The sequence below is a fragment of the Gorilla gorilla genome, chromosome 10 (genome assembly GCF_029281585.2).
Source record: "Gorilla gorilla gorilla isolate KB3781 chromosome 10, NHGRI_mGorGor1-v2.1_pri, whole genome shotgun sequence".
NCBI lineage: Eukaryota > Metazoa > Chordata > Mammalia > Primates > Hominidae > Gorilla > Gorilla gorilla.
The window spans coordinates 23,057,212-23,083,646 of NC_073234.2; the positions used below are offsets into that span (position 1 = coordinate 23,057,212).

At 35.9% G+C, this 26,435-nt stretch overlaps 1 protein-coding gene across 8 annotated transcripts in view; it reads right to left on the reverse strand.

Annotated features, from left to right (window-relative positions):
- CD163L1 (CD163 molecule like 1) overlaps positions 1-26,435 on the reverse strand; it is a 91,814-nt gene that overhangs the window by 55,646 nt on the left and 9,733 nt on the right. For 6 of the 8 annotated variants that reach the window (XR_008670506.1, XR_008670505.1, XM_055358589.2 and 3 more), the window contains 2 exons: positions 4,225-4,545; positions 1,230-1,550 (listed from right to left, as the gene is read on the reverse strand). Coding sequence is in view for 6 of the 8 variants with exons in the window: in XM_055358589.2 (XP_055214564.1) it covers positions 1,230-1,550; positions 4,225-4,545 (642 nt within the window). In the remaining 2 variants the exon portion in view is untranslated. Of the gene's footprint in view, positions 1-1,229; positions 1,551-4,224; positions 4,546-26,226; positions 26,273-26,435 lie in introns of all 8 variants that reach the window. The other 2 variants (XM_055358591.1, XM_055358592.1) reach the window with 1 other exon arrangement.

The window sequence follows — 26,435 nt, forward strand, 5'->3', positions numbered from 1 at the left end:
ACAAGACACAAAATAAGGAGTTGCATTATTTATATTTCTATCTTTCCATCCACATATAAGGTATTTGTGTGTGTGTGTGTGTGTTTCATTTACAAGAACATCATTCTTCATTTATCCTATATCTATCATCTATCAGGCTTTTAGGATATCAATAAATAACAAGACTATCAGGTATACCCTCATGTAAATAGCATCGTTGGAAATGGTTATGTAGGCTCACAATACTCCCCGGACACCTGTGCGCCCTCCCACTTAGGACTCTCTAGATATTCCTTTTTTTCCCTTCATAAAGTGCCACAGAGAATAATGCTGTCTCGATTTTATTTATTTATTTCATTTTTTTTTTAACAAGATGAGGTCTCACTCTGTTGCCCAGGCTGGAGTGCAGTGACCCAATCACGGCTCACTGCAGCCTTGAATTTCTGGGGTCAAGCAATCCTCCCGCCTTAGTCTACTGAGTAGCTAGGACCACAGGTATGCACCACCACACCCAGCTAATTTTTAAATTTTTTGCAGACGGAGTCTTGCTATATTACCCAAGTTGATTGTGAATCTTGGCCTCAAGTGATCTTCCTGTGGTAGTCTCCCAAAGTGTTGGGGTTACAGGCGTGAGCCACTGCACCTAGCTTTGTTTTTTAAATATCTAACCTGTTTTTTCTGTTTAAAAGGTCTTGGAAATGTTTTATACTTAAAATATTTCATAAGTATTATACACATAGATTTTCTTTGTTTTCAATTCTACTAATGACATTCTAGATGCTTACAGAATTATACATCGTATCAACATATGCATATAAATATATCTATATCAGCTATTTGGATTTGTATATATTCCTAATTCTCTATAATAAGCCTTAATTTATAATCAGAAATAAACAATGTATATTATTAAATAAAAAAGTTAAAAAGCAGCAGAAAAGCTGTTAAGAAAACTGTAAATTAGTACAACTCATTAGTTTTCTATGAAGAGAGGTTGCCCAGTTATTTTAGAGATACAGATTATACTCATGCAGTGGTAGCAGCTGCATCTGATTTCAGGGGAGACTGCTAGTGTGAAGAAACTCTCTTTTTACAACGTGCATTTGAAAAGTTCTTTGTGCAGCTTAAGAGTATTTTGGGTTTTTTTTTAAGGTCCAGAAAACCTTTTCTTCAAGCTATTGTTTCTAACCTCCCAACAAATTATTTCTAAAAATTCAAATGTGTACACTCTCATGATCTTTGAACCTTACCAGAACAAATTACTCCAGCATCTGATCTTCGGAAGCATGTTCGCTTTGCTTTTCCATCATATGTGCAGTCCCAGAGAGCTGACTCATTCCCAGTGCAAGATATGCTGTTTATCCAAATGTCTCTAGCTTCATTACTAGGTTTAGCACGACGACTGCCAAAGACGCTGAACGGACATCCTAGCTGCTTACAAACCACAAGGGCTTGTTCATTCTTCCAGTTCTGGTCACATATTGTCCACCACTGTTCATGGATTCTCACCTCTACTCTCCCTGAACAATTGTTACTTCCATCTGCTAGTCGCAGTTCCAAATCTGCTCCATCTAGGATGAAGTCACAGAGAAACGTCTGAATTGGGTTTGGGACAATATCATCAGCGTCCCTCTCCTCCAACCCCCCCAATGTGAAGATTAGATGTATCCTTCACATACTGAGAAAAGTAAAGACTGGAAATCATTTTGTTTTAAAATTTTAAAGACTGAAATTTTAAAGATTTTAAAGATTGAAATTTTAAAGATTGTTTTCATAAAGACTTGTCAGTCTTTATGAAAACAATCTTCTTTTAAATATGAAAATTGAAATTATAATCCTAAGAACCTTGCTTTAGCCTTACTAAAATTTAAGAAACTAAACATTGCAATAAAAAGCCGTATAATCCTATATATCATTAATTACATTAATTTTCAAAATATTAGAGTGGTTATTTTTAACACCGTAAAATAAAATAGTGTTAGGAAATACTTGCATTTCAGTAACTTCAGAAAGAAAAGGGACAAAAAGAATGCGCAATTAGCAAAAAGTCTCTCTTGGATTTAAATAGAAATATGTTCTTTCTCATACTGTTTTCTATGAAGAAGCAAGCCTTTGCTTATTAAACATATTTGTCATAGGAAATGAAATTTGTTCAGTGGTTATTTTTGAAGAAACTGTGTGTTTTTGCTCCATCAGCATATACATCACGTTACTTCTTTGTGTTCCTGTGACTCTGCTTTTTCATGCATACAAATAAATATATTAAATAACCCCAAGAAAGTAAAAATGTGGAGAACTTTTCTTGAAATAATTGAGGAAAGGAGATATAATTTCTATGTCTCATCTCCTCCCATTATTCAAGCTTTTCATACATCATTACAAAAATATAATTTGCTATCTAGTGAGAAATCTGGTTCACATTGAATAGGTTAGTCTTTGGAGATTTGGAGGTTTATTTTCCTATAAATAATGTAGGTCATAATGATGATAATAATCATACCCATACCTATTGAGAACTTCCTGTTTGCCAGGCACATTTTAGGTATTTTCTCTGCACTATTTTATTTAATGCTGTTATCCTAGTCATGATATAAGAAATCTGCAACTTGGAGATTGATTTATGCAGGGTCACATAATTATCAAGTGACAGATTTTAAACTGTGAAACTGTGAACTGTTTTTGTTTGGGAAAATAAAAATCCTCTGACTACAGGGCTGAAGAGAAGGCCAATGTATCTAACTACCCATTTTCCTGTGGGTTGGCCATACACATATGTTTTCACTGTTGGGACGGTTTTCCAACCTTATTTTCACATCTGCATCATTCTTCATGGCCCTTCCTTACTCTTCCAGAGGCAAATAGTTCCAGAAGTTCCAGACTTTGAATAGCAACTGGTCTGACAGTTAAGGATGTTATATCAAGTCAGAAGTACACAGTTATGAATTCACTTCATTGTAAGAAAATTTATCAAAATGATTAAGATTCTCTGTTTCCTCCCCCCCTTCTCTCATCTCTCTCATCTTCTCATGTCTCCCTCTTTTCTCTCCTAACTTTCCTCTACCTCTCTTTTCTGTTATGTGGAGAAAAATTTTTCTTATAAAATGATGGATTGATTAAATATACTATGGGAAACTCTTTTGAATGGTGAAAGTGGTTGGTCCCCAGATAAAACTTGCAAGCAAACTAGTATAAACAGAAAGAAAAGGATTAAAAGATGTTCTGAATATATTATCTTTCCCAAAAGTCCTATGAGGATGGCATAAATCCTGTGGCTAAGGTACAGCTAAACCCATAAACCTCTTTGTCTACATATGTTTTTCTATGTATATCGTTCCCTGCGGCATACTCTAGACTTAAGAAAAACTCTTATTAAAAGATGTGACCTGATCTCAAATTCTATAGGAAATAAGATTAAGGCATCCTGTGTAAGGCTGGTAACGTAAGGTCAGTAATAATTTACGAAAGAAGCCTCTTCCATCATGACAAACTGACTCTCAGAGGAAAATAGTTGGCTCTACATCTAGGGATTCTCCTTTCGTAAGAATATTAGAAGGTGTGGGTTTAATCTTATTAAGAGAGTGAACAGGTTTCACTACATCTTTGAACATAAAATACTACTGTGAGAGAAATATGAAGGATATTTTAATCCCTGATATACAAAACTGTAAATAAACAGCGAGGGGTAACTTGCTTGTAGTTGAAAGTTGCAAACTAGAAAACAAATGACTGCAGACAAAAATTTTACTAGTATAAGGTACAAAGTAATTAGCAAAGTCATAAATTTTTAGATAGGTACTCTTTGGAAATAGTTTATTTTAATGAAAGGAAGTGCTAAAACAAACTCAGTTATAACCTAGAAAAATATAGTTGTGTCTATGAATATGCAAAGTGATTACACATTTTAAAATTATACTGAATATTAATATAAGCCATACACTTGTATAGATTAATAGCAATTTTGACTAGATTGGACATTTTGTTGCACCAATTAGAATTAAGTAAAATGGTGTGTTGGGGGCGGGTGAAAACCTTATTCCCATGAGGCTTACAATGTAATATGCTACATAAAATGCAGACATGTTCCCTAAGGAAACACTGAAAGTATGAATTCTTACACATCACAATTGGTTGTAACTTCTTCACAATTCTTACACATCACAATTGGTTGTAACTTTTTCAGGGTTTGGTCCTAGTTCTCCAAAAAAGAAATTTTATCTGATGTAATCATGCGGATGTAAGTCTTACCTGAGCAGATCACAGACACATCGTTTTGATGAAGACAGTCAAAATTGACGGTTCCGGAATGTCTGCAGTCCCAAAGGAAAGATTCATTACCGGAGCAGGAGACACCATCAAGCCATACAACATCAGACCCTGACTGCAAATGAGGCAAGCCAGCGAAGTGAAGTGCGGTTCCACATCCCAACTGCTTGCATACGACATCGGCTGCAGCATTGTTCCACTTATGGTGGCATACGGTCCCCCACCTTCCTTGGATTTTCAGCTCTACTCTCCCCATACAGCGGTTAGTTCCACCTACAAGCCTTAGTTCAAGATCACTACTATCTGAAACAGAGATATAAACACAAAGCCCAGGTGAAGTTTTGATCAGAAACTTCAGATTCCAGATCCTGCTATCCAAATAAACACAAATATATAATAAATTGAGATTCAATGAATGTCTAACTCTTGCTTTTTAAAATTCTTGTACAAGTACAAGTTTAATGTAATAGAATCTATCCCAGGAAAGGATCATACTATGATGTTAACAATCCACCAGAATCTCTGGCATTTGGGGAATAAAGCACAACAGAGAGTAGAAATGCCCTTTCTGATTGTGAATCACAATCAATCAAAGGTCAAGAATGCATGTAAATTTATTGTCAAAACATGAGCCTTTTCTGGCTCTGAGTCTAGCCAGCAAACATTTTAGAGCTTATAACTGTGTATAAGCAGTGGCAATAAAATATCATTGTCATCACTGTGATCCTCTTTTTCCTATTTCAAAAATTTTTCTTCCTTTAAATGAACATTTAACTCCAACTTCTTGCAATATAACTTCCAATTATTCATCTTACAGGAATTTACTCTTGAATGAAATGGAACAAATGAAACAAATGAAAAACAAAACTTCTAAAGGTGAAAGCAAGTGTGACCAGCCATAAATTATGGGCTTGTTATATTATTAAAATGCTTTGTTGATTTAATTCAAAGTCTCAGCCTTTCCTTATTTCCTTATTTCTTTACATCACTTAGCAAAATTGACCACTACGTATATGTACCATATGTAGTGGTCAATTTTACTAAGTGATATAAAGAAATAAGGAAATAAGGAAAAGCTGAGAATTTGTATATATATATATATACACACACACATATATATATATACACACACATATATATAGTGATCAATTTTGCTAAGTGATATAAAGAAATATGGAAATAAGGAAAGCCTGAGAATTTGAAGATATGTGTATATATACACACACACATCCATACACACACACACACACACACAAAAAATCACCTCACCATATCCACAGGGGTGTGGTTCCCAGACTCCCATGGATATTAAAATCTGCAGATGCTCAAGTCCCTTAGTTGGCCTTCTATATCTGCTGGTTTCACACCCACAGATTCAACTAAATGCAAAGTTTCAATCAGCGGTTGGTTGACTCCATGGATATGAAACCCACAGATTCTAAAGGCCAACTGTGTGTGTACATATATATTTTTACACTTAGCAAAACTGACCCCTACATATATATATATATATATATATATATATATATATCTCATATATATGCCTAGGTCTTCCAAGAATCCAAAAATACATTGTCTGTCTGTCTCTCTCTCTCCAATTGCTTGTTTTGTCCCCGTATCTCTCAGTTAAATGAATGAGATTTTTTTTACAGATTATTTACCTTTATTTAATAAATTAACAAAGTAGAAGTACTGGTTTTTGTATGCATTTGTGTGTGTACAGTTCTTTGAGTTGTAATACAGGTATTAATTTGTGTAACTATTACCACAGTAAGAATATAGAACTTTGTTACCCCATTCACTCATTGAAAGACAGTTAGTCACAGTGTATTATTATTTTAATATATTGCTAGATTCAAGAAATAGAATGTTACATTAGCAATATTTTTAAACTATTTCCACTTTTGTATTTTTATTGATACATATCAGTTGTATGTATTTTGGGGATACATGTGATATTCTGATACCTATATACAGTGTCAAATATTCAAATTAGAGTAATTTGGATATCCATCACCTCAAAAATTTGTATTTTATTTGTGGCAAGAACGCTCCAAATTTTCTCTTCTAACTATTTAGATGTTCTTTTCTTAATCTAATAATTGATTCAGGAAATAGATTCCCAGAAATAATGTGTAACCTTGGATCTAGGCATACTCCAAGTGATTCACAATTGGGCACGCCAGCTCTTTGAGTCAAAACACTGCCTCTGCTTTTGTTATTTTGAGCTGAGATTCTGTTCTTTGCAAAAGCCTTTCCCTGCTTCAGTTTTGTACTTGTACTTTTTTGACTACCATGTCTAGGAAAGAGCATAGGATAAAAAGGGAGATAGCCGACGCCCAACATGGTTTGTTTTCCGTTTTCTCTCCTTGGTGCCCAACATCCAACCAGTCATCCAAGGGAAAAAAAGAAGAAATAAAGAAGAATCATACTTCTCATTGCTATTGCATGTGTATATGACTTCTATGGAAGGTGAGATCATTGAGGCCATACAGTAAGTTTATAAACCTACAGATGGAATTAGCATTTTTCCAAGAAGAGATTATCACAGTGTTATGTATTTTAAAAGAGACAGTCAATAGATAAGGAATATTAATTCAAAATGTGTTTTTTTAAGTAAGCATAAGAAAGGAAGCCATGTGTCATTTGTAAATATATTTAAGTGTATTCAAAATCTCCTCATAAAGTAAGTTTTATTTTTGTACACTAATTTATGTAAAATCTGCCTAAATGTAGCACACAAAGTTCAGAACCCACCAAAGGAGACCCTCAATAACAGCAGTTCCCAACCTTTTTGGCACCGAAGACTGCTTCTGTGGAAGAAAATTTTTCCACGGGGGTCGGGGGGATTGGAGGGGACAGCGATGGTTTCAGGATGAAACTGTTCTGCCTCAGATAATCAGGCATTAGATTCTCATAGGGAGTGAGCAACCTAGACCCCCCAAATGCACAGTTCACAATAGGGTTTGCGCTCCTGTGAGAATCTAATGCCAGCCCTGATCTGAGAGGAGGTGGAGCTCTATCAGTAATGCTCTCTTGCCCGCCTCTCACCGCCCACTGCGTGGCCCAATTCCTAACATACCGTGACCGGTACCAGTTTACAGCCCGGGGGTTGGAGACCCCTGTTGTAAAGGGTACATTTCGAGAAATAAGGACTAGAACAGACTAGCCTTTGTAGAAACTGAAGCCAAGATTTAATCTCTGTGACTGAATTAAGGTTATCTGAGATTGCCTTCTGCCAAAAACATAAGATTATCCTACACCTCCAATTGGCTTTATAATCTTTCATGAATTGTGCATCTTACTCTCTCAGAAATAAAAAAACTATGGAGAAGATAACATGATTAAAAGCCAAGAGGAAAAAAAGACACAATCAACAGGAGGTGTGAATTACCAGAAATAGACTGTAAATTACCATCCTTAATATATGTACGACAAAATAAAAGGCAAGACTGAAAATTTTGGCAGAAAAATAAATATAAAAACTATAAAAATAAACCAAATGAAGGTTCTAGAACTGGAAAATACAGTAATTAAATTAGTAACACAATAGATTAACAAAATTCATCAAAGAAAAAAGTATTAGCATACTGTAAAATACAAGCATAAAAAGACAAAATCACAGGAAATGCAGGAAAAAAAGGTTTCAAGAGGAACAAAGTAGGGAATAAGAAGACAAATATTTGTGTAATTGGAGTTCCAGAGAGTAAAAAGATAGAGAATTCAGCAGAAGAAATATTTGAAAATATAATAGTTAAAGGCCAGGCACAGTGGCTCATGCCTGTAATCTCAGCACTTTGGGAGACCAAGGCGGGCAGATCAGTTGAGGTCAGGCGTTCGAGACCAGCCTGGCCAACATACAAAAATCAGCTGGGCATGGTGGTGTGCACCTAAACCCAGCTACTCGGGAGGCTGAGGCAGGAGGATTGCTTGAATCCAGGAGGCAGAGGTTGCAGTGAGCCAAGATCACACCACCACACTCCAGCCTGAGTGACAGAGCGAGAGTCCATATCCAAAAAAAAAAAAAAAAAAAAGGCCAGGCGTGGTGGCTCACGTCTGTCATCCCAGCACTTTGGGAGGCTGAGGCGGGAGGATCACGAGGTCAGGAGAGCGACGAGACCATCCTGGCTAATACGATGAAACCCCGTCTCCACTAAAAATACAAAAATTAGCTGGGCATGATGGCATGTGCCTGTAGTCCCAGCTACTCAGGAGGCTGAGGCAGGAGAATCGCTTGAACCCAGGAGGCAGAGGTTGCAGTGAGCCGAGATCACACCACTGCACTCCAGCCTAGGCGACAGAGCGAGACTCCGTCTCAAAAAAATAAAAGATAAAAATAAAAATAAAAATATATATATAATAAAAAATAGTTAAGAATTTGCCAAAAATTGAGACTCTTCAAATATAGCCAAAATTCAAGCATCGCCATAAACTACAAGTGCAGGAACACAAAGAAAATGACATCTAAGCACATAATGGTAAAATAGCTGGAAACTAAAGAGAGAAAAAAGAAAACAAAACTTTAAAAGCACACAGAGACTAAGGTGGATGTCCTTCAGAGAAAATTAAATAAAAACAACAATTCTCCCTTTTCAAGAGAAAAGGGAAAGTCACAAAACATGGAACAATACTTTCCAGACATTAAAAGGAAAACAGAATAGCCTAAAATTCTGAGATAATGCTTAAAGATGATATTGCTAGTTTCCTTTTTAAAGAATAAATAATTATGACAAATTTGAACATAGATTTTCTTTTTAAAATTTCCATTTGTTCAAAGTCTTACTAAAACAAATAACTCCAGTACCCAAATTATGATTACCATTATTATTCCCCTGATATGGTTTGGATGTTTTGTCCCCTCCGAATCTGAGGTTGAAATGTGATTCCCCAGTATTCAAAGTGGGGCCTGTGGGAGGTGTTTTGGTCATGGAGGAGGATCTCTCATGAATGGCTTTGTGCCCTCCCTGCAGTAATGAGTTCATAGGGGAGCTGGTTGTTTAGAGAACCTGGCACCTGGCACCCCCCCCACCACCTTGCTCCCTTCTCTCTTGCTTCCTCTTTCCATGTGATATGCTGACTTCCCCTTGGCCTTCTGCCATGATTGTAAGGTTTCTGAGCCCCTCACCAGAAGCAGTTGCTGGTTCCATGATTCATGTACAGCCTGCAGAACCATGAACCAAACAAACCACTTTTCTTTATAAATTATCCAGTCTCCGGTATTCGTTCATAGCAATGCAAATGGACTAACACATCCCCCAACCATAGTGTTTGCATACCCATAGAGCTGATTTATCTCCAGAGCAGGATGTATGAAACATCTATATATTCTTGGATTAAGCACTAACATTAGGATGAAAATTTGTGTTGACTATAAAGTGTTAACCCAGTTAATTACAAACAACTATTAGCATCCCAGTTCTGATGACACACAGTTCCCCACTGATCCTGGACAGTGACATTTCCCACTTCTTCACATTGGTTACTTCCATTCACTATCTTTAACAATTCCTTTCTATCTTCAAAATAGACAAAAGTCTGGGTCATAAGTGAGACCAAGGAGACAAAGTCTTCCTGGATTTGAAAACATCATTTATCTACTTATTTCTATAGGACATTCCTTTTTGAATCAACGGACTCATGGCTTTAATGCTAAAATATTGTCCTCACAATTCATTTTACTAGGAACAACTGTTCATTTCTAGAACAAAAGGAATTCAATATATGATGTATTCCCTCACTTAAGGTCACATAAATCTTTTGGCTGAAACTTTTAAGATTTGTTGTATATTAGAGGAAAATAGACCCCCAGGAAATGGGTTTGAAGATGTATCTGTGGTACACTCTCATATGCTGTATTACGCAGGACACCAAAATTACATAAGCAATTAAAGAATCTTCCATAATACAATCCTTGGTCAAAAGAGAAAAATAGAATTGAAATAATCTTCCCATAAAGAACCATTTGAAATGGAACATAAAATTTCCATGGAATAAAAGTTGACAATTTGTATATGCATAATAAAAACATTTTAGAAACATGCAAATTCTAATCACAATGATATGGTTGTAATCTTAAAGGAGAGGATAAATCATAGTTAAAAAATATTGCACACTACCTGGAGAGTATAAAAAGAGGAAGATCACAGGAAAAAAAAAATGTGCATTACCAGTAAGATGTCAACACAGAGGCAAGCCAAAAGAACATAAGCCAGATGGCAGAAAGACCTCATATCTCCCACAGAAAGACCTCATATCTCCCACAGAAAGAATTTTAACAACCATTTATGAGTGAAAATATTTTTATGGGATCCTAGAAGTAAACATAAGAAGTCCAAGCACCTGGCCGGGCGCAGTGGCTCACACCTGTAATCCAAGCACTTTGGGAGGCCGAGGCGGGTAGATCATGAGGTCAGGAGTTCAAGACCAGCCTGGCCAAGATGGTGAAACCCCGTCTCTACTAAAAATACAAAAAATTAGCCAGGCATGGTGGCAGGTGCCTATAATCCCAGCCACTCAGGAGGCTGAGGCAGGAGAATCGCTTGAACTTGGAGGGTGGAGGTTGCAGCGAGCCGAGATCATGCCACTGCACTCCTGAGTGACAGAATGAGACTCCATCTCAAAAAAAAAAAAAAAAAAAAGAGGTTCAAGCACCTTGGTGGAGCAAAATATAAATGAAAATAGACACATTAAAGAGGATAAGGACAGTTTCACTTTCCCTGTATCACTCTTCTAAGTGGCACAGCTATGGCCAAGAGAGACTCCCTTAGTACATGATTTCTCCCATGGGAGAAGGTGGAAATGAAGTGAGTGCCTGGCTTTCCTAGCCTTATGGAACATTTCCCAAGAGGCCCATTTCTGTCTCATCTCACCTAGAACACTGAAAAGATTAGCACAGCGGAATAATCTGGGGACCATCAGGAGAAAAGAAAATGGGTGGAGGCTTACAGCAACCAGTGGATGCTAGTAATTAGACACACATCCTACCAACCAGCTCATTATCTCTACCAAGAAACCTGCTCACATGCCATGTAGGATGCCTCACCTGTGGATCCCTCTGCTAGCTAATATTTACCCCCATCAAGCTATGCATCTCGCTCCTGGGCAGTGCCCCACATTTCCCCACAGAATGTGTGTGAGGTTCCACAGATGACTTGTGTGGTCTTCCCCAGATGGTGCATGTAAGCCTCTGCAAGCAGCACATGCAAGATCCTCAGACGGTGTGTGTATCTTTTGCAGACAGCACACAGATGTCAGCAGCTGACTTGATTCTGCTGAATAGGGAGGAGGTGTACAACCTTGAACACTTCTGGGCACTTGCCTAAGAAAAATAAATGGAAATCTCTCAGTACTCAGCCTGGCTTTGCAGGATTGAGAGAAGATACACAGTCCCCAGATTTCCACACTAGCAGGGAACAAAAGGAGTGGATTAAGTACACCCATAAAAAAGGTCTGAGAGACCCCCTAGAATCTCTAGCCAGGCTGAGTGGTGAAGGTTCATTTTTTCCAAAGCATCAGTAAAGACTAGAGGAAATGACTTATTCAAATGGAAAAACAGAAACACCAAGGCTTCAAAAAACACAATGAATGAAGGAAATATGGCACTACCAAAGGAACAAAATAAAGTTCCAGTGGCTGACCCCAAAGAAAGTAAGATCTAAAAACAGCCTGACAAAGAATTAAGAATGATCTTCTTAAAGAAACTCAATGGACTACAAGAGAACATAAATAGGCAACTAAATAAAATCAGGAAAATAATGTATGAACAAAATGAGAAGTTCAGTAAAGAGATAGAAACAATTGAAAACGATGAAACAGAAATTTTGGAGTAAAAAAAATACAATGACACCTGAAAAATTCAATACAGAGCTTCAGCAAATTACCTGATTGAGCAGAAGAAAGAACCAATGAACTGAAAGACAGATAACTTGAAATTAATCAGTCAGAAGAACAAAAAGGAGGAGAAATAGTGAAGTAAGCCTACAAGACCTATATGACACTATCAAATGAACCAATATATGCATTATAGAAATTACAGAGAAGAGAAAAAGAAAAACAACAGAAATTTAAAAAATAATAACTAAAAATTTCTCAAATCTTAGTAGGAAAATGAGCATCCCAAACCAATAATCCCAAGGAACTCCAAATAGACTGAACATAAAGAGAGCTTCACTGTTATACATAAGCAAATTGTCAAAAGTCAATGACAAAGAGAAAATGTTGAAAGCAGCAAGAGAAAACTAGCCACATGCAAAGAAATTCCCATAGAGCTATCAGTGAATTTTCTCAACAGAACCTTGCAACCTAAGAGAGAGTGGGATGAAATAGTGAATGTACTGGAACAAAAAAAGAACCCTGCCAATCAAGAATATTATACTTGGTAAAGCTTAATTTCAGAAATGGAGAGATAAAGACCTTCCTAAACAAACAAAAACTGAGAAAGTTTATCACCACATCTTCCTTAAAAGAAGTGCTAAATAACGTAATTTCAATTGAAATAAAAGATTGCTAATTAGCAACATGAAAAATACGTAAGTATAAAGCTAGTAAAAAATAGCCATATTCAGAATACTGTAACACTGTAATGATGATGTGTAAACAACTTTTAACACAATTGTAAAACTTAAAAGCATTAAGCAACTACAGTTACAGTAATTTGTTACTGGATAAAAAATATAAAGATATGTATATTCTGACATGAACAATATAATCAATAAAATAAAATATAAGAGATCTGCATTTCATGGGAGTTAAGTTGTTATCAACTTAAAAATAGTTATAACTCTAATATGCGTCATGTAAGCTTTGTGGTAAACATAAAAGAAAAAAACTAGTAGACACACCAAAGATAAAGAGAAAGGAATCAAAGAATACTACTACAAAAGAATAATCACATCACAAAAGAAGACTTTAAGAGGGGGAAAAATAGAAAGACTATATACTTTAAGTTCTGGGATACATGTGCAGAACATGCAGGTTTGTTACACAGAAATACATGTGCCATGGTGGTTTGGGGCACCCATCAATCAGTCATCTACATAAAGTATTTCTTCTAACGCTATCACTCCCCTACCCCCCCAACCCCCAACAGGCCCTGGTGTGTGATGTTTCCCTCCCAGTGTCCATGTGTTCTCACTGTTTGACTCCAACTTATAAGTGAGAACATGCGGTGTTTGGTTTTCTGTTCTTGTGTTAGCTTGCTGAGAATGATGGTTTCCAGCTTCATCCATGTCCCTGCAAAGGACATAAACTCACCCTTTTTTTGGCTACATAGTATTCCATGGTGTATACGTGCCACGTTTTCTTTATCCAGTCTATCATTGATGGGCATTTAAGTTGGTTCCAAGTCTTTGCTATTGTGAACAGTGCCACAATAAACATGCAAGTGCATGTATCTTTATAGTAGAATGATTTATAATCCTTTGGGTATATACCCAGTAATGGGATTGTTGGGTAAAATGGTATTTATGGTTCTAGATCCTTGAGGAAATGCTACACTGTCTTCCACAATGGTTGAACTAATTTACACTCCCATCAACAGTGTAAAAGCATTCCTATTTCTCCACATTGCCTCCAGCATCTGTTGTTTCCTGACTTTTTAATGATCAACATTCTAACTAGCGTGAAATGTATCTCATTGTGGTTTTGGTTTGCATTTCTCAGATGACCAGTGATGATGAGCTTTTTTTCATATGTTTGTTGGCCACATAAATGTCTTCTTTTGAGAAGTGTCTGTTCATATCCTTCACCCACTTTTTGATGGGCTGGTTTGCTTTTGATTTCCTTGACTTCCTTGTAGATTCTGGATATTAGCCCTTTGTCAGAAGGATAGGTTGCAAAAATTTTCTCTCATTTTGTAGGTTGACTATTCACTCTGATGATAGTTTTCTTTTGCTGTGCAGAAGCTCCTTAGTTTAATTAGATCCCATTTGTCAATTCTGGCTTTTGTTGCCATTGCTTTTGGTGTTTTAGTCATGAAGTCTTTGCCCATGCCTTTGTCCTGAATGGTATTGCCTAGGTTTTCTTCTAGGGCTTTTATGGTTTTAGGTCTTATGTTTAAGTCTTTAATCCATCTTGAGTTAATTTTTGTATAAGGTGTAAGGAAGGGTTCCAGTTTCAGTTTTCTGCATATGGCTATCCAGTTTCCCAATGCCATTTATTAAACGAGAAATCCTTTCCCCATTGCTTGTTTTTGTCAGGTTTGTCAAGGATCAGATGGTTGTAGGTGTGTGGCATTATTTCTGAGGCCTCTGTTCTGTTCCATTGGTCTATATATCTGTTTTGGTATGAGTACCATGCTGTTTCGGTTACTGTAGCCTTGAGGTATAGTTTAAAGTCAGATAGCATGATGCCTCCAGCTTTGTTCTTTTTGCTTAGGACTGTCTTGGCCAAACAGGCTCTTTTTCGGTTCCATGTGCAATTCGAAGTAGTTTTTTCTAGTACTGTGAAGAAAGGCAATGGTAGCTTGATGGGGATAGCATTGAATCTATAAATTACTTTGGGTAGTGTGGCCATTTTCATGATATTGATCCTCCCTATTTATGAGCATGGAATGTTTTTCCATGTTTGTGTCCTCTCTTATTTCCTTGAGCAGTGGTTTGTAGTTCTCCTTGAAGAGGTCCTTCACGTCCCTTGTAAGTTGTATTCCTAGGTATTTTATTCTCTTAGTAGCAATTGTGAATGGGAGTTCACTCATGATTTGGCTCTCTGTTTGTCTATTATTGGTGTATAGGAATGCTTGTGATTTTTGCACATTGATTTCCTATCCTGAGACTTTGCTGAAGTTGCTTATCAGCTTAAGGAGATTTTGGGCTAAGACGATGGGGTTTTCTAACTATACAATCATGTCATGTGCAGAGACTATTTGACTTCCTCTCCTTCTATTTGAATACCTTTATTTCTTTCTCTTGCCTGATTGCCCTGGCCAGAACTTCCAACATTATGTTGAATAGGAGTGGTGAGACAGGGCATCCTTGTCTTGTGCTGGTTTTCAAAGGGGATGCTTCCAGCTTTTGCCCATTCAGTATGATATTGGCTATGGGTTTGTCATAAATAGCTCTTATGATTTTGAAATACATTCCATCAATACCTAGTTTATTGAGAGTTTTTACCATGAAGGGATGTTGAATTTTATTGAAGGTCTTTTCTGCATCTATTGAGATAATCATGTGGTTTTTGTCATTGGTTCTGTTTATGTGATGGATTACATTTATTGATTTGCATATGTTGAATCAGCCTTGCATCCTAGGGATGAAGACGACTTGATCATGGTGGATAAGCTTTTTGATGTGCTGCTGGATTTAGTTTGCCGGTATTTTATTGAGGATTTTCACATCGATGTTCATCAGGGATATTGGCCTGCAGTTTTTTGTTGTTATTGTGTCTCAAAACAGTGTAAGATAATTAACAAAACAGCATCAATAGGTCCTTACCTATCAATAACTGCTTTAAATGTAAATTGATTAAATTCTCTAATGAAAAAACAGAGTGTAGAGGTAAAAAATGGCAAATAAGAGGCAGAACAAATGGACTTAACACACTTTTACAGGAAATTTTACCCAACAACTGCAGAATATGCATTCTATTCATCAGCACATGGAATATTCTCTAAAATAGACTATATGTTATGCCACAAAACAAGTCTCCACACATTTAAGAAAACCAAAATTACATGAAGTACACTCTCACACCACAATGGAAGAAAATTGGAAATCAACCCCAAAAGAAACCCTCAAAACAATGCAAATACATGGAAATTACATAATCTGCTCCTGAATGAGCATTGGGTCAACAATGAAATCATGATGGAAATTTAAAAATTCTTTGAACTGAATGATAATAGTCACACAACCTATAAAAACCTCTGGAATACAACAAAGGTGGTGCTAAGAGCAAAGTTCATAGCCTTAAATGCCTGCATCAGAAGGTCTGAAAGAGTATAAATAGACAATCTAAGGGCACACCTAAAGGAACTAGAGAAACAATAACAAACCAAACCGAAATCCTGCAGAAGAAAATTATACCAAAGATCAGAGCAGAACTAAATGAAATTGAAAAACAACAACAAAAAAGATGAATGAAACAAAAAGCTGGGTCTTTGAAAAGATAAATAAAATTGATAAACAACTAGTGAGATTAACCAAGATAAAAGAGAAGATCCAAATAAGCTCAAATAGAAACAAAATAAGAAATATTACAACCAATATCACAGAAATACAAACAATCATTCAAGGCTACCATGAGCATCCTTAAATGCATAAACTAGAAAACCAATAGGAGATAGGTAAATTTCTGGAAATATACAATTCTTCTAGATTAAACCAGGAAGAAATAGAAACTCTGAACAGACCAATAGCAAGCAGTGATACTGAAATGGTAATTTTTAAAAATGAGAACAAAAAAAGTCCAGAACCAGATGGATTCACAGCTGAAATCTATCAGATATTCAAAGAAGAATTGATACCAATCCTATTGACACTATTCCACAAGATTGAGAGAGAATTCTCCGTAAATCATCCTGTGAAGCCAGTATCACCCTAATACCAAAACCAGGAAAGGACATAACAATAAAAGAAAATTGCCTGATAAATCTAGATGCAAAAATCCTTAACAAAACACTAGCTAACTGAATCCAACAACATATCAGAAAGATAATCCACCATGATCAAGTGGGTTTCATACCAGGGATGAGGGATGGTTAAACAAACACAAGTCAATGAATGTGGTACACCACATAAACAGAATTAAAAGTGAAAATCACATGATCAACAGATGCAGAAAAAGCATTTGACAAAATCCAGCATCACTTTGTGATTAAAACCATCAGCAAAATCAGCATAGAAGGGATATAACTTAAGGTAATAAAAGCCATCTATGGCAAACCCACAGCCAACATTCTACTGAACTGGGGAAACATTGAAAGCATTCCCCCCTGAGAACTGGAACAAGACAAGGATGCCCACTTTCACCACTTCTATTGAACATAGTACTGAAAGCCTTAGCCAGAAAAATCAGACAAGAGAAAGAAATACAGAGCATCCAAATTAGTAAAGAGAAAGTCAAGCTGTTGTTGCTTGTTGATATGATCATATACCTAGAAAACCCTAAAGACCTCCACCAAAAAGCTCCTAGAACTGATAAAAGAATTCAGCAAAGTTACAGGATACAAAATTAATGTATACAAATCAGTAGCTCTGCATACAACAGCAGTGACCAAGTTGAGAATCAAATCAAGAACTCAACTATTTTTACAATAGCTGCAAAAAAAAATTTATTATACTGCCAAAGGCAATCTAAAAATTCAATGAAATTCCCACCAAAATATCTTCATCATTCTTCACAGAACTAGAAAAAACAATCCTAGAAATCATATGGAACCAAAAAAGAGCATGTATAGCCAAAGCAAGACTAAGCAAAAAGAACAAATCTGGAGGTATCACATAACCTCACTTCAAACTATAAGGCAATAGTCACCAAGACAGCATGGTACTAGTATAAAAATAGGAACATAGATCAGTGGAATGGAAAAGAGTACCCAGAAATAAAGCCAAATATTTACAGCCAACTGATCTTTAACAAAGTAAACAAAAACATAAAGTGGGGAAAGGACACCCTATTCAACAAATGGTACTGGGATAATTGGCAAGCCACATGTAAAAGAGTGAAAACGGATCCTCATCTCTCACTCTATACAAAAATCAATTCAAGATGGATCAAAGACTTAAATCTAAGACCCGAAACTGTAAAAATTCTAAAAGATAACATCGGAAAAACCCTTCTAGATGTTGGCTTAGGCAAAGACTTCATGACCAAGAACACAAAAGCAGATGCAACATAAAAAAAGATAAATAGATGAGACTTAATTAAATAAAAAAGCTTCTGCACAGCAAAAGAAACAATCAGTAGAGCAAACAGAAAACCCACAGAGTTGAAGAAAATCTTCACAATCTACACATCCGACAAAAGACTAATATACAGGATCTACAAGGAACTCAAACAAATTAGCAAGAAAAAAAACAAACAATACTATCAAAAAGTGGGCTAAGGAAACAAATAGACAATTCTCAAAAGAAAAAATACAAATGACCAACAAAGATGAAAAAACTCTCAACATCACTCATGATCAGAGAACTGCAAGTAAAAGCCACAATGCAATACCATCTTACTCCTGCAAGAATGGCCATAATCAAAAAATAATAGATGGTTTCAATGTGGTGAAAAGGGAAAACTTTTACACTGCTGGTGAGAATATAAACTAGTACAACCTCTATGAAAAACGGTGTGGAAATTCCTTAAAGAACTAAAAGTAAAACTATCATTAGACCCAACAATCCCACTACTGGGTCTCTACCGAGAGGAAAAGAAGTCATTATCTGAAAAAGGTATTTGCACATGCATGTTTATAGCAGCACAATTGGCAATTGCACAAACATGGCAACAGCCCAAATGCCCATCAATCAATGACTGGGTAAAGAAATTGTGGTATATATATACATACATATATATATACACGTGTATATATGTGTATATATGTATATATACATATATACGTGTATATACGTATATATGTGTATATATACATATATACATACATATACATGTATGTATATATGTATATATACACATACATACATTTGGAAGAAAATGTATATATGTGTATATATGTATATATACATATATACATATATATGTGTATATATGTATATATACATATATACATATATATGTGTATATATGTATATATGTGTATATATGTATATATATGTGTATATATGTATATATGTGTATATATACGTATATACGTACATATGTATATATACGTATATACGTACATATGTATATATACGTATATACGTACATATGTATATATACGTATATACGTATATATGTATGTATACACACATATATACGTATATATGTATATATGTGTGTGTGTGTATATATATATATATATATATATATATTTTCTAAGTGAAGTAACTCAGGAATGGAAAACCAAACACCGTATGTTCTCACTCATAAGTGGGAGCTAAGCTATGAAGATGCAAAGGCATAAGAATGATATAATGGAGAATAGAGCAGCAGATCCTGACAAGGAGGGTTCTACTACCACAGTGCTCAAGCTCTGCTAAGGGAAAAACTGCCTCCTCAAGTGGGTCCCTGAACTCCATGACTCCTGACTGGGAGAGAACTCCTAACAGGGATTGACAGACACCTCATGCAGGAGAGCTCTGGCTGGCATCAGGCCGGTGCCCTCTGGGACAAAGCTTCTAGAGGAAAGAGCAGGCAGCAATATTTGCTGTTCTGCACACTCTGCTGGTGATAACCAAGCAAACAGGGTCTGGAGTGGAGCCCAAGCAAACTGCAGCAGACCTGGAGAAGAGGGGCATGACTGATAGAAGAAAAACTAACAAACAAAAAGCAATAACATCAACATCAACAAAAGAATGTCCACACAGAAACCCCATGCAAAGGTCTTCAGCCACAAAGATCTAAGGTAGATAAACCCACGAAGATGAGGAACAACCAGCACATAAATGCTGAAAATTCCCAAAACCGGAATATCTCTTTTCTTCCAAATGATCGCAACTCCTCTCCAGCAAGGGCACAAAACTAGAGAGAATGAGTCTGATGAACTGACAGAAGGAGGCTTCAGAAGGTGGGTAATAAGAAACTCCTCTGAGCTAAAGGAACATGTTCTAACCCAATGCAAGGAAGCTAAGAACCTTGAAAAAAGGTTAAAGAACTACTAACTAGAATAATCAGTTTAGAGAAGAACATAATATGCTTTTCATACATATATGAAAAAAGGTTATTTCATATATATCTCTCACATATATTCATATATATCTCATATCATATAACTATCTCATATATATTCATATATACATGTATATATGTGTATATATGTATATGAATATATATAAATATATATACATATGTGTGTGTATATATATATATACACACAGGTGCACCCAATACAGGAGCACCAGATTCACAAAACCAGTTCTTTAAGACCTACAAACAGACTTGGACTTTGACACAATAATAGTGGGAGACTTTAACACCCCACATCCAATATTAGAAAGATCAACGAGACAGAAATTTAACAAGGATATTCAAGAGTTCAACTCAGCTCTGGACCAAGCAAACCTAATAGATATCTACAAAACTCTCCACAGCAAATCAACAGAATATACATTTTTCTTAGCACCACATAGCACTTATTCTAAGCTCGACCTCATAATTGGAAATAAACACTCCTCAGCAAATGTAAAAGAACAGAAATCATAACAAACAGTCTCTCAGGCCACTGTGCAATCAAATTAGAACTCCAGAATTAAGAAGCACACTCAAAACCACACAACTACATGGAAGCTGAACAACGTGCTTCTGAATGACTACTAAGTAAATAACAAAACTAAGGCAGAAATAATGAAGTTCATTGAAACCAATGAGAACAAAGAGACAATGTACCAGAATCTCTGGGACACAGCTAACACAGTGGTAAGAGGGAAATGTATAGCATTAAATGCCCACATCAGAAAGCAGGGAAGATCTAAAATTGACACCCTAACATCACAATTAAAAGAACTAGAGAAGGAGAGCATACAAATTTAGAAGCTAGCAAAAGTCAAGAAATAACTAAGATAAGAGCAAAACTGAAAGAGATAGAGACAGAAAAAAACCTTCAAAAAAACAATCAACCCAGGAGCTGGTTTTTTGAAAAGATTAACAAAATAGATAAACCACTAGCCAGACTAATAAGAAAGGAGAGAAGAATCAAATAGACACAATAAAAAATCATAAAGGGGATATCACCACTGATCCCACAGAAATACAAACTACCGTCAGAGAACACTATATCCACCTCTACACAAATAAGCTAGAAAACCTAAAATATTTGGATAAATTCCTGGACACATACCCCCTCCCAAGACTAAACAAGGAAGAAGTTGAATTCCTGAATAGACCAATAACAAGTTCTGAAAATGAGGCCCTAATTAATAGCTTACCAACCCAAAAAAGCCCAGGACCAGATGGATTCACAGCCGAACTCTGCCAGAGGTACAAAGAGGATTTGGTACCATTCCTTCTGAAACTATTACAAACAATAGAAAAAAAGGGACTCCTCCCTAACTCAATTTTATGAGGCCAGCCTTATCCTGATTCCAAAACCTGGGAGAGACATGACAAAAAAGGAAATTTCAGGTCAATATCCCTGATGAATATCAATGCAAAAATCCTCAATAAAATACTGGCAAACTGAATCCAGCAGCACATCAAAGCTTATCCACCACGATCAAATTGGCTTCATCCCTGGGATGCCAGGCTGGTTCAACATACACAAATCAATAAACATAATCCATCACATAAACAGAACCAGTGACAGAAACCACATTAGTATCTCAATAGATGCAGAAAAGGTCTTCAATAAAATTCAACATCCCTTCATGGTAAAAAAAAAAAAAAAACTCTCAATAAACTAGGTATTGATGGAAGACATCTCAAAATAATAAGAGCTATTTATGACAAACCCATAGCCAATATCATACTGAATGGGCAAAAACTGGAAGCATCCCCTTTGAAAACCAGCACAAGACAAGGATGCCCTCTCTCACCACTCCTATTCAACATAGTGTTGGAAGTTCTGGCCAGGGCAATCAGGCAAGAGAAGGAAATAAAGGGTATTCAAATAGGAAGAGAGGAAGTCAAATGGTCTTTGTTTGCAGATGACATGATTGTATATTTAGAAAACCCCATCGTATCAGTCCAAAAACTCCTGAAGCTGATAAGCAACTTCAGCAGTCTCAGGATACAAAATCAATGTGCAAAAATCACAAGCATTCCTATACACCAATAATAGACAAACAGAGAGCCAAATCATGAGTGAACTCCCATTCACAATTGCTACAAAAATAATAAAATACCTAGGAATACAACTTACAAGGGACATGAAGGACCTCTTCAAGGAGAACTACAAACTGCTGCTCAAAGAAATCAGAGAGGACACAAACAAATGGAAAAACATTCAATGCTCATGGATAAAAAGATTCAATACTGTGAAAATGGTCATACTGCCCAAAGTAATTTATAGATTCAATGCCATTCCTATCAAGCTACCATTGACTTTCTTTACAGAACTAGAAAAAACTACTTTAAAATTCATATGGAACCAAAAAAGAGCCCATATAGCCAAGACAATTCTAAGCAAAAAGAACAAAGCTGAAGGTATCATGCTACCTAACTTCAAAACTACACTACAAGGTAGTAAACAAACCAGCATGGTACTGGTGCCAAAACAGAAATAAAGACCAGTGGAACAGAACAGGGGCCTCAGAAAGAACACCACACATCTACAACCATCTGATCCTTGATAAACATGACAAAAACAAGCAATGGGGAAAGGATTCCCTGTTTAACAAATGATGCTGGGAAAACTGGCTAGCCATATGCAGAAAACTGAAACTGGAACCCTTCCTTACACTTTATACAAAAATTAACTCAAGATGGATTAAAGACTTAAATGTAAGACCTAAAATCATACAAACCCTAGAAGAAAACCTAGGCAATACCATTCGGGATATAGGCATGGGCAAAGACTTTATGACTAAAACACCAAAAGCAATGGCAACAAAAGCCAAAATTGACAAATAGGATTTAATTAAACTACAGAGGTTTTGCTCTGCAAAAGAAGTGAACAGAGTGAACAGGCAACCTACAGAATGGGAGAAAATTTTTGCAATCTGTCCATCTGACAAAGGGCTAATATCCAGAATCTATAAGGAACTTAAACAAGTTTACAAGAAAAAAAACAACCCCATCAAAAAGTGGGCAAAGGATGTGAACAGACATTATGTTGGCCACATAAATGTCTTCAACAAACATTTGAAAAAAAGCTCATCATCACTGGTCATTAAAGAAATGCAAACCAAAACCACAATGAGATACATCTCACACCAGTTAGAATGGCGATCATTAAAAACTCTGGAAACAACAGATGCTGGTGAGGATGTGGAGATGTAAATTAGTTCAACCATTGTGGAAGACTGTGGTGATTCCTCAAGGGTTTAGAACTAGAAATACCATTTGACCCATCAATCCCATTACTGGGTAAATACCCAAAGATTATAAATCATTCTATTATAAAAACATATGCACACATATGTTTATTGCAGTACTATTTACAAAAGCAAAGACTTGGAACCAACCCAAATGCCCATCAATGATAGACTGGATAAAGGAAATGTGGCACATATACACCATGGAATACTATGCAGCCATAAAAAAGAATGAGTTCATGTTCTTTGCAGGGACATGGACGAAGCTGGAAACCATCATTCTCAGCAAATTAACACAAGAACAGAAAATCAAACACCACATGTTCTCACTCATAAGTGGGAGTTGAACAATGAGAACAGATGAATGCACAGAGGGGAACATCAGACACTTGGGCATGTCTGGGAATGGGGGGCAAGGGGAGGGAGAGCATTAGGACAAATACCTAATGCATGTGGGGCTTAAAACCTAGATAACAGGTTGATAGGTCAGCCAATCACCATGGCACATGTATATCTATGTAACAAATCTGCATGTTCAGCACATATATCCCAGAACTTAAAGTAAAAATAAATAAATAAATAAATAATAAAAAGGACTTTGGGGACTTGGGAGAAAGGGTGGGAGGTGGGTAAGGGATAAAAACTACACATTGGATACAGTGTACACTGCTCAGGTGATGGGTGCACCAAAATCTGAGAAATCACTACTAAAGAACTTATTCCTGTAACCAAATACCACCTGTTCCCCCACAACCAGGTTGATAGGTGCAGCAAACCGCCCTGGCACATGTATACCCATGTAACAAACTTGCACGTTCTGTACATGTATACCAGAACTTAAAGTAAAAAATAAATAAATAAATAGACAGAGTGGTTGAATGGATTAAGAAAAAACATGGTCCAAATATATGCTGCTTACAAGGGACTCACTTCTTTAGTTTTAGGACACACATAGGCTGAAAATAGAGATGGAAAAATATATTTCATGTAAATGGCAACCAAAAGTGAGCCAGATCACCTATGCTTATATCTGACAAAACAGATTTAAGTCCAAAATTGTAAAAAGAGACAAAGAAGTCCATTATATAATGATAAAGGGGTTAATTCATCAAGAGGATATAACAAGAAAAAATATATATGAGCCCCTGTCAAAGCACCTAAACATATAAAGCAAATATTAAGAGATTGAAAGAGAGAAATAGTAATACATAATAGTAGGGATTTTAATACTCCACTTTCAAAAATGGACAGATAATTCAAACAGAAAATCAATAAGGAAATAGCGGACTTGAACAACACTATAGACTAAAGGAACCTAACAGACATATATGTAACATTCCATCTAAAGTAGCAGAATATAGCTTCTTTTAAAGGGCATCAAATATATATTCACTTTCAATGTTCTTTAGATGGCATGTCTTCATATCGTTTGCCCAGTAGATTCTGAAAACCAGAAGTCATTGATAAAAATCATGGAAAGATATCCCATGTTTATGGATTAAAATAATTAATATTGTTAAAATGTTCATTCTACCTCAAAAGACCTACAGATACTGTATTGCACGCTTAAAAGCAGCTACGAAGGTAGATACTATGTTAAATGTTCTTACCATCAAAAAATTAATAATAAAATGAGTGGGAAGAAACTTTGGGAGGTGATGCATATTCTTATGGCCTTGATGGTGGCAATGGGCTCATGGATTTACAGTTTTTCTCAAACTCATCAGGTTGTGTATATTAAATATGTACAGCTTTTTACATGTCCAACAAACTCATTTAAGGGCTTTAATAAAATGATAAAGGCAGGTCAGATAGCAAGAATTTGACAATGTCATACTTGCAAATGTGATTCTTGTTCAGTGGACCTAACAATCCATTCCCCTCATGTAGGTATCCTTCCAAGTTATAGAGGTTTCAGATTGTCTGTATTTAATGGTACTGGTCAATGATTAATTATAACTTACTTCCCTTGCTTCTTTTGCTCTTAGTTAAGTCTCATCAAACATATTACACAATTATACAATAAATTTCCTATGAAGAGTGTATATTCTGACCAATTTTCAAAAACATTCTGGCCTACTTGGTAGTTATATTGCTAATTGCAAAACAATAATTTGAAGCTTTGTTTATATGTCATTCTATTATAAATTTAGTAACAGATAAATCCTGCTGAATCAGATAATTTCTGGTTGCCCTTGGCAAAACTGGGTTTCTATAACTGAAAAATCTGTAACTGAAGCCAAACAACTTTAAATAAAACTATAAAATCCTAGCTGTTTTGATTGCCAAGATATCCCCTTTATGGTTTTAACTATCATCCAGAAACTAAAATATGGAGTGAAATTAGAGAATATATTTTATTTAGCTACATAACATAGTCAATTGTACTGATAAAAAAATTTTTTTAAAGTCAATGGAATCTATTTAGTATGAAATATACATTCACTTTCAGTGTTCTTTAGACGGCATGTATTCATATCATTTGCCCAGTAGATTATTAGTCCCTTGAGGATAAAATATGTAACACATACCTTTTTCTTATTTTTCACAGAATCAGTCATTGTGTCTAGTACACAACAAGAAAAAGCCCTAGAAAAATCATCTCTTTGTCACTTATCACTTATCTCTTTAGTTCCTTTCTCCACTCAGAGTAGTATTCTCCCACTGTAAGCCAGTATTTTGATATGATTTACCAGCTTCTGGACTAAAGCCCCGTTCCTCACTTCTTCATTCTCCCATTCAGCTGTACTGTATCAAACCTAGACTTGACTTCCCTTTGTTCTCTTTTGTTTCTATACCTATAAACCATGCTCGTCATTACTACTTGCTTTCAACTGCCTGTAATTTTGGCAAGAATTTGATACTCTACTTTGCACTTTTGGGGACATTTGTGGTTACTTAAACATAGTGAAAATATAAAACTAACTTTTGCTAATTCTGCTGCTGATGTTCCTTTCACAGATCCCAGGTAGCTGGAAGAAATAAATAAATTACGTTTGCAGATTTAAGTAATCCAATCAAACTAGTCTATAGGCATCAATACCAAAGTAAAAATATAAATAAATTATTTAATCCGAGTTTCTTCTACAAAAACTGACTTTTAAAAATGTAATTATATATACAATATTGTGTTAT